At 35.0% G+C, this 9,804-nt stretch overlaps 1 protein-coding gene across 1 annotated transcript; it reads right to left on the bottom strand.

Annotated features, from left to right (window-relative positions):
• Positions 1-466: 466 nt before the first annotated feature.
• Positions 467-9,446, bottom strand: VIP (vasoactive intestinal peptide). The gene is made up of 7 exons (XM_069598745.1): positions 9,270-9,446; positions 7,971-8,085; positions 6,067-6,189; positions 5,036-5,140; positions 4,049-4,180; positions 3,143-3,231; positions 467-1,323 (listed from the first exon to the last, which is right to left on the bottom strand). Exons 2-6 carry the CDS (start codon positions 8,075-8,077, stop codon positions 3,186-3,188), a joined length of 513 nt encoding a protein of 170 aa, XP_069454846.1. The 5' UTR covers positions 8,078-8,085; positions 9,270-9,446; the 3' UTR covers positions 467-1,323; positions 3,143-3,185.
• Positions 9,447-9,804: the final 358 nt, after the last annotated feature.

Genomic DNA, 9,804 nt, shown 5'->3' with positions numbered 1-9,804 from the left:
GATGACTTTGACTGTAACACTATGTTCTACTCAAGGGAGTGTTAATGTAAGATATCAGTTAAGAGAGAATCAGCATGCACTCTTTTTTCCCTTTTCTTCTAGGTCTCTTCCTCCATCCTGCTGCCTAAAATGCAGGTGTGATGGCTGGAACCCTAGCTGCAATTTTGGATAATGAGGAAAAGGGCTATGTCCTAGAAAATGAGGGGTGAGCTAGAAGGGGTTTAGACTGCTGAGGGACTCATGGAGCAAAACCACCATGCTAACCCTTGACATTTTACTTCTGGCCTTGTATTAGAAAGAAATTTCTCTCTTACTTAAGTCATAGTTATTTTAGAACACACCCAAAGTCAAATATAATTCTATCCTAAACATCACAAGAACTATTTAGTTCCTGGAACTTTGGAGCTACAACAAATTACTGCAAAGAATTAAAACAGTATAAAGAATCAAAACAACAGAAAGTGACTGCAATGATAATCAAAGGTCTTTATTTTCTATATTTAATTTCTTACAATCATTTTGGAAAAATAGTTGTTTCTCCAAATGTACTTTCACGGAATAAAGCTGATATGACCTAAGCATTATCTGAGAGACAATGGAAAAAATATTTATCACTGAAAAACAAGTGTTCTGTTCAGTTTACACGTTACACGTACTTAACACGAGCATAAAGGAAAAGTTCGGTGTCAGAAATAGAGGCCATTCTCCTTCACTGAAACATTCTATCAGAAGAGTATTTGGCAATTAGAGATTCAAATTTGAAAGATTTAAAAATCTCATTCAAAATAAATGCTGCCTAAGAACACGGAAACACACAACATTTTCTGAAAATCTTTTTTTTAAAGAATTTTTTTTTAATCTTTGCTTTTGGTATTCTCTTAGATACTCTGAAGTTTATTTAACACAGCATTCTATCTGCTCAACATTCAAATTTAGATGTGCTAATTATCTCCTCCACCACTCTTCTGCATAGTTAAGTATGTCCTATAAATAAACACATCAATTTTGCTTGATTACTATCCTTCCAAAAAGCCTCATATAATTGGAATTAACCTAGTATTTACTTATCATTAAATATATTTTTATTAGAAAGGATACACGGCACATGAAATCACAGAATTCTCATGAGTTAAAAACAAATTTCAGAACTCACAAATAATATTTACAGTGTAAACATCACAGTTATTACATCAGAGTAAAGTAAATCACAACATTCACAACACAATGGATTTTATTTGGTTTTGATATTGAAGTAGTTTTCTTGAATTACTTATGTAGAACTCAAAATAAAATTACTTCACTTATTGTTTTCCTTCAAGAATTCTGAAAAAGAAAGAATTGGTGTTTTAAGCATAAAATCATTTTTATTTACAGCCTCTGACTTTCATTTACTGATCCACTCATTTAATAAATATTTATCTTTGCACTTGATCAGCAGCTTTTGAGAGGGGATCACATTTTGGAATATCAAGAGGGAGTCTTCCAAAGAACTTATGGTTGGGAAGGGAGCCAGAATGTGAAGGGGTTCTTTAACTACTCATAAATAATTACTTATTTGTAATTTTCCCAATTGGCTGACCAGCAAAGTTTCCTGTTAAAAGAATTTGCCCAATGTTGCCCATTCAAAATAGCAAAAAATGGAGGATGGAATCTCATAAAGGGACAGAGTAATGAATCCTCTATTATATTGTAGTGCCTACTGTATTTCTTAATTTAATGGAAAAGTCTTATTTGATAAACTTCTTTGAGAATCTGTATGTTACTCTCTTTTTTGAGCATTCGAGGAGTTTGTTTCTCTGAAATGTCTGTGCATGATGAGGAAAGGGCAGCTGCAGCACCCTTGACCGCATATCTCTCTTACAGGGATCATTTTTGTTGTTGTTGTTGTTGTGTTGTTTTGTTTTTTAAATTTATTTATTTAATTGGAGGCTAATTACTTTACAATATTGTATTGGTTTTGCCATACATCAACATGAATCCACCATGGATGTACACATGTTCCCCATCCTGAACCCCCCTCCCCCCTCCCTCCCCGTACCATCCCTCTGGGTCATCCCAGTGCACCAGCCCCAAGCATCCTGTATCCTGCATTGAACCTGGACTGGCGATTCATTTCTTATATGATATTATATATGTTTCAATGCCATTCTCCCAAATCAGCCCACCCTCTTCCTCTCCCACAGGGATCTTTCATGCTACAGTAGCAGAGTTGGACAGATGTTACAGAAACTGTAGAATACACAAAACCAAAAGTTTGTCCTCAGAGTCCTTTAGAGAAAAATTGTGACAACTTGATACAGTGATGCTACAAAATTTCTTTAAAGACTTGCCAAGCATTATAAAAATATTTTATGAGCTACTATAAACATTAATGTAACTCAGGAAAGATATGCCTTGTGTCCATGTTCACACAAAACAATTTTGATAACAACCTTGTCAACTTAGCAAAGAAAAAAACAATCTATTTGTGTTTTCTCTACTCCAAAAATGTTTTACAGTGGATATTACTAGAGTTGTAGTATCTACACTCACTTTATAGATAAAATAAGCTAAATTTGACTTTTACTCCATGAAGTTTATTATGTTTCAAGAACTACAACATCTGCTGTTCACCTGAAGCTATCACAACTTTGTTAATCGGCTATACCCCAATGCAAAATAAAAAGTTAAAAAAAAAAAAAAGAAACATAATGAGACCCAGGGTGTCTTGGTATTTTCACAGTAACAAGCCACACTGTAATTTGGTAGTATTTCCTTATACTTAAATGAGATGCTAACAGTCAATTGTGAGACTGGACTTTAATAAAAGCAACATGGCTTTACTATCAAAGAGAAAGCCAGTTTTCTCAGTAGTGTGATTCAGTCTCTTTTTTCAATATTTCTTCAAAATGACAGGAATGAGTCTGAGCAAAGTAGGAGGTACTGAACTGTTTATTCATTGTGAACTGTCTCTTTCATGCTATCAGAACACTGTAAGAACAGTTTCAAGGTCAACTAAGCTGTGATCCACTTAGGCAGAAGCGTCCTTCTTAGATAAGGTCTCACTGGGAGAACATTATGATGTTTTTTACCAAGTGAGTCCTACCTACTTAAATACTGAGATGATTCCTACTAGCATATAAGAACACACAGATATACTCACCACTGGGAAGTTGTCAGCAGCTTTGCTCCAAAGAGCTTTCTCATCATTTTTCTAACTCTTCAAGAAAGTCAGGAGACTCTCCTTCGCTGCTGCAGACGAGAAAGAGAGGACTGAACTTGTGAAGACTCTTGGATGAGAAAGCTTCTAAAGAAAATGTGAAGAATGGCCTAGACTGCACAGGGTGCTCGGTTAAGTGCTCTGGGGGCTAAACACTTCTGTTTCAGGTGAGCCATTACCTTTGACTGGCTCTTCAGTCCTAAACTGTCTAAAAGCTTTCTTAAAGAATTATAATCTGGTGGGCAAAGAGATCCATCTTGCTTGATCTCACCCAAACAGAATTGTCTTGCGTACTCCCCATCTAAATAAAAATAACTTTAATAAAAGAGAGAAAGGATCTCATTTCCCATAAATTGTGTTCCAATATTTACATACCATGGAAAGACACAGGTTTTACTGAATCCAAGAAGACAAAATAATTCATCATTTAATTTGGTATAGATAATTGAATTTGCAGGTAAAAAGGGAATTCCACATGGTAAAAAATTGCTAGTTGACTGTCCTTCACGTGTTTTAAAAAGCAGCACTTTTGATAAAACCTTTTCCTAGACCCAGACTAGATGTCTCTACAGTCATCATTTTTAACCCTGGAGGCACATTAGCATCAACTGGGGAACTCAGAAAATACCAGTGTCCACAGCCACATGCCTAGGGACACTAATTTCCTGGCATTTGGTTTAGGGTTAGGGTCAGACATCACTATTTTTTATATTCTCCAGGGTAATCTAATGTTAGCTAAGGTTGAGAATTACTGCTTCAAAGGTAGAGAGGGAGATATGTTTCCATATGCAACTACTATTTTGAAATTCAGTTATAATTTCTCATGTTAGCAAATTCTCATTTCTTTACCTTCGCTTTCCATTTAGAATTGAATTCAAGTATTTTTTCACAGCCATTTGTTTTCGAAGGCGTGTGTAGTTGTCAGTGAAGACAGCATCTGAGTGGCGTTTGATTGGTCCCTGGTCTTCTGAGATGCTATTGCTAAGAAACATGAGGATAAGGACGTCAAATAATAATTTCCTGGAGTCAGATAAAAAGGAATTCCAACAGCCAGCTCATTTTCTATCACCAAAAAGTCTCTGAGCTTAAGGATGGGGGAGCATGGAATAATCCAGTGTACTTTGACCTTTACTAGGGTGGCTTTTTGCCTGGAGAATCCCAGGGACGGGGGAGCCTGGTGGGCTGCCGTCTATGGGGTCGCACAGAGTCGGACACGACTGAAGCGACTTAGCAGCAGCAGCAGCAGCAGGGTGCCTTTAGACATTCTGTCCTAACTGAGCAAATAATTCATTTTTTTAAAAAAAGAGGGCTAATTGAAATTGTGTTCTTCCATTGAAAGAAAGAGTTCTTTAAAAGTAAACGCTTCTTAAAAACATGAATGAATGCCTCTTCGTGAAGAGATGCCAGTTTAAGTAATGCCATATAAAATTCGGTTATTAACCATTTAAAGACAAAATCTTCCAATGCTTAGTTTGAGCAGGAAGTAAAATACAAACGCTATATTTTAACGCTAGCCTTAAAATTTGCTTCAGTTTAGAATATGTCTTGTTTTGTTTTTACTGTGTCTAGTTTACTTTGTTTGCCAATTTATAAATGATTATTATTTAAGAAAAATAAGTGTGTCTGGAGCCTATAAATATGATATTACTAAGAAACCTTATTTTCTTAATCCATGGGTCTAGTATATTTTATTGAAGTACATAAATTATTTTTAAATGAAATTAAACATTATTAAGAGTTATCAGTTTTTAATAAAACAAGTTGCTTACAGTGAAGATATAATTGTCTAATTTAATAACCATAACATGCTTTTTAATAGTAATAAATTCTCTTTACCTAACTCGTTTTCCAATAAGGGACTCAAGGTACTTTTTGGCAGAAAGTTGACCCAAGAGTCTACTATAGTCACTGGTAAAAACTCCATCAGCGTGTCTGACATTTCTGAAACAAAGAAAAAATGATAGCCATTATTTTATAAATAGTTTGCTAAAAGATTATTTTGGCTCATTAAATAAGAAGGAAACATCAACTTATTTGATAGCCTCTCATTCAAACTTAAGTCTGAATGGAAATTTTTAAACAACTGAATAAATAATATAGCCTAGTGACTTATTTCCAGCCCCAAATTTTTAAAAATTGAAGAAATTAGGTTTTTAAGGAGCATTTCTCAATATTAATGCTCCCTGGTAGAATCTGTAAAACTAATTCTTTTCCAAGAAATATTGGTGGGAAGATATATTTATTTTCTAATTATTCATGGTGATTTATTTCTTCTACTCTGAATAAAGATATATGCAAGGGGAAATTATTTTGATTTTAGCAAACCTTATTATCCCTTTTGCTATTTCTTCTGCCAAAAGGTTGTAAACAAAATCTCTTAAGATAGAAAGACTCTAAAAGCCTATCAACCAAATTTCCCATCCAAATGAAAAATACTTCATGCTTTGCCTTCTGGATAGTTACTCTGTCTAAACTGGAATGTTGCTGCAGATAATATTCTATGAAATGAATAGCTTTTATTATTAGACACCCTTTCTTTACATAGAAGTGAAACTCTAACCTTAGAACTTTTTCCATCATGGAATCTCAAATGCTGTAGTTTTACTACTGTGGGCATAATTTCTGATGTTAAAAATGTATGCAACATTATATAGGTGGATGACTTGCTCAGCTTGGCCTGTTACAATCTCTACAAGTAAAAATCATGCAAGCATCAAGAGTTTCAATAAATCAGGCTGAATGAAGCCACAACACATGGAAACTCATAGTGCAATGCTGTGAGAATAGCTTCATGGTGACACAAAAATAAAATGTTTAGATTTCAAAAAAGGATTTGCTGAGATAAAACTCAATAAAAATGAACTCACCTGGATACATCATAATAAGGGGTGTCATTTTCAGCTAGTGCATCTTCTAAAATGTCAGTATCTGCTTTTAATGAAACTTGATCAGGTTCATTTGCTCCTTCAAATGGTATTCTGTCCCCCATCCTGGTAGGAAAAGATACAGTAAAGTAAAATACATTCCTTTCTCAGAAGCTGGTGCTTACAGCTTTACAGTCATTTGAGATGAGATACTCAAAATCTTAGGAAATATCACCCACTCATAATATATGGATGGCAAAATTGAATTAATGACTTCTGTAGTTTATGAAAGTATAAATAGTAAAATTCTTGTTTATCCCATAAAACAGATGCCATACAACTTTTACAAGCTGTATGTAACAGAAGTTAGAGCTACTTAGCTCAGTCTTTCAGAACATTAAGCAAAGTACACTTCCTTAGCAATAAGTAACTTCACTTTGCAAAGTATACAGGTAGAAAGATCTTACACAAAATAGAAACTTCAGAAATTTTTTTATATTCAGTATGGAAATTGAAAGCAATTCACATATTTCTTGATGGCCAGTATCATGTGTCTCAACATTTCTCAAGATCTGAGTGTTAACTATTTTTCTTTCTCTGAGCCCATAAATTTTATTTCAAAGATTCACTTTGGTGTGGTGCATTTCTATATATTGACCAAGTCCAAAGACTGTCTCCCTCTCTGAATAGTCATTCAAACTCAGTGAATTTTGTTTTCAATGTTATGTAGTAGCACAATTTTAATAGGATATACAATGCTTTACTGGAAGGCCAAGAATAGTCCTGCCTATACATGGACTTTGTGGGTACACGCACATTTTGAACACCAACACAGTTAAAATTATGTGTGTGCATGTCTTCAATGTTACCCTGTTAAGAACTGTGCTGGCTGCTGGGCATTTGCGTATCTTTGGGTGAGGCAGTTCTTGGTAGTCAGGAGCAAGCAGCCTTCTTTAAGAGTGAAGTTTAGCAATTACTGTAAGCTTCAGCATTCTTGAGATTATTCGTCTCTTTTGATATAACTATTCTGATAGACTAGTTCTATTTAATTATCAAAGCAACATGCAATCTGGCTTTAAGCAAATTTCACAGAAAACCATTAACACTAAGAGATTATTCATTCTATTGAGCATATGCTTACCTTGAACAAAGAATTGGAAATGAGAAAATAAGCAATGACATGTAAACTGGAAAGAAAAATAAAGCTAATGCAGTTTCCTTTTACTGTTTCCTTCTTTAGCATAAATTTATTTCAAATAAAGCTTTAAAGGTGAGTTGTATTATATGAATTTGAAATATGAAAGGCAATGTAGAGAGCAGTAAAACAAAGGATTTGTGGTAAAAACTAAGCACCTTGAAATTCACTCACTGGGGAAGGGTAACTCAGTAGATTAATTATCTCACAATTTTTAACATTGACAAATTGATTCTGCCTAGATAGTCTGTCCAACATGATTTTATACATATTCCACTAATCAACTGTTCGTGATTATTTGCTGAGTGATCTCTCGAAAAATGAACTCAAATGAAGTGGGCAACTAGACACCTATTTTTCTATCAGAAACTGAACTGAACTGAGGTGACAATGGAGAACAGCTAATTACTCAACTGAAACTGGTTTGAATGAAAGGAAATCCAAGATCTCTTTCTGCCTTGCTTGGAAATGTGATCCTTCTTACCCATAAAACTAGTCATCAACACTGTCTTTCTGGCCCTGAGAGTGAATTCCAAAACTCAGAACAACCATGTTACCCTGAAGTTGACAAAAACTTGCTTCACAAGTCAACCGACAGATTTGAATAACTAATACATAGTTTACAAAACTGAGCTATCTGAAATAACATATCAGAAATCCCCATGTACGTGGAGGAAGAATGTTCAACTGTCTGAACTGAAAGAGAGCCTACCTCAGGGCCGAAGGTGCTCCAAAAAGAGGCCATGCCAAGGTCTGGGAGAAGAGTACGCTGAACAGCGTCAGGAACACGAGAAGCTGGGACTTACTTCTTGTTTCCATCGCAGGACCTGGAAGGGGAGACAATCACAGCTGTAAGTTTTTCCAACCACAGCTGTGCCTGAAAGGTGATTCTGTGTGTCTAGCAGTAATTCCTGAGGACTCATGAAGAGTTTAGAAAAAGGGATTTACATCTTACAGAAAGTGTTAAACTGCAGTATGATTACTTTTTAAATCAAGAAGGTTTTTGGGTGTGTGAACAGTGCTTGAATAGAGATTAGGATCCTTTCAACTTCTGCCTGTCTCTAGCTAGGCACAAGATTGAATGCAATACTTTTACAGCACCGGAAGCAACCGTAAGGGCCATTTTCTTATAACAGAGTTGTAACATCCACATTTGGTATATTTTGTAACTATGAAGCAGCTTCAAGAAACTGACGTTTCTTTTTCTACTCTAAGTTTTTAGTACTTGAGTGATGGAAAGGTGGAGCGTCATCAATTTAATAATTTGTGTATATAGATACAGATCAGTAAAATTATTTTGTATACACATTTTTCCTCTTTTAATTATAGATTTTACTGGGAGCTTAATCTCCTTAAGGAGTTTGTGTCTGAACAAACTAATTCAATTAATGGTGTAAATTAATACCAAAAAATCACTGAGGCTCATATTACCACCAACATAATTTCTGCCATTAAAGGAAAAATATAACAAATGCAAAGCTTGTATATTTTTACATCGAATTTACTTACACATTTCATTTGTAAATAGGGTGCAGATTGAAACTTCAGAGTTTGGTGCCTGTTTCTTGTGCTGTTTGTAAGACAGCATTTAAACTCAGAAGAAAATAAAGGTTTTGTAAGTTCACATAATTAAAAATGAAATGGAGAGAACAGCACTAAGTAACAAGTTGAAATTTTCAATACATTTGTACCCACTGAATTTTCAGTTAAAAATTTATGAACAAGCCAAAAAAGAAAAAAAACCCTACTTGAAGGCATTATTTTAAAGTTGGCATTGAGTGAAAAAACAAAATAAAGCATTTCCAACTAAAGGATTCATAAAACCCATTCAAATGTGAGAAGTTGAGGCATTTTTATACTTACCAGGTGACTTAAAAAACTTGCATTTTTATTGTTGTAAAGAAGGAACACTGTAAAGTTATTTTTCAAGAGAAATAAAAACTCAGTATATCCCGAGAAAAGTTCCAGAGTCAGGGGGAGAAAAAAGAAGAAAGGTAAAGTTTTCACTTACTTTGCCGAGTAGTGTTCTTCGAGAGCTTTCTTTTCTGGGACTATGAGAGCTGTCTCAGGTGCTGAAGTCCTGGGAGTCGACAGTCTTCACGAGTTCTCTTGCCCTTACAGCTGAACCAGAACTTGGTGCTGGCTGAGGTTGGCTACTATTGCCAGCAACTGCTTCTCACTCTACCCTGACCAGCATTTCAAGCCCATCATTTTATAGGGCTTATGCGTTGGGCTGAGCAATCACACAGCTCTCGGAAAGACGTCACAGTAGTACTCTCATGGGATGAATAGGACTTGAAGTTCTTATTAAATTGTCATTATGCTTGATTTATATAAATTCAGAGTGAGTAACTTCAAGATGTAAGATATAAAGAGGAAATTTACTTTTCTTTAAACAGAAAAAGGTACTGAGCTTCATGTGAAATATTTTAATCTCTAATTAGTAGTAATGAAATAAAAGACTGATTAGTATTATGCCCAGGGCCACTTAGCAGCAGCAGCAGGGCCACTGGTAATGCCTCTAGAAAATAAGAATTTTATGTGTA

The sequence above is a fragment of the Ovis canadensis genome, chromosome 8 (genome assembly GCF_042477335.2).
Source record: "Ovis canadensis isolate MfBH-ARS-UI-01 breed Bighorn chromosome 8, ARS-UI_OviCan_v2, whole genome shotgun sequence".
NCBI lineage: Eukaryota > Metazoa > Chordata > Mammalia > Artiodactyla > Bovidae > Ovis > Ovis canadensis.
The sequence above is the reverse complement of the archived record's forward strand: the minus strand, read 5'-3'. Positions and strand labels throughout refer to the sequence as shown.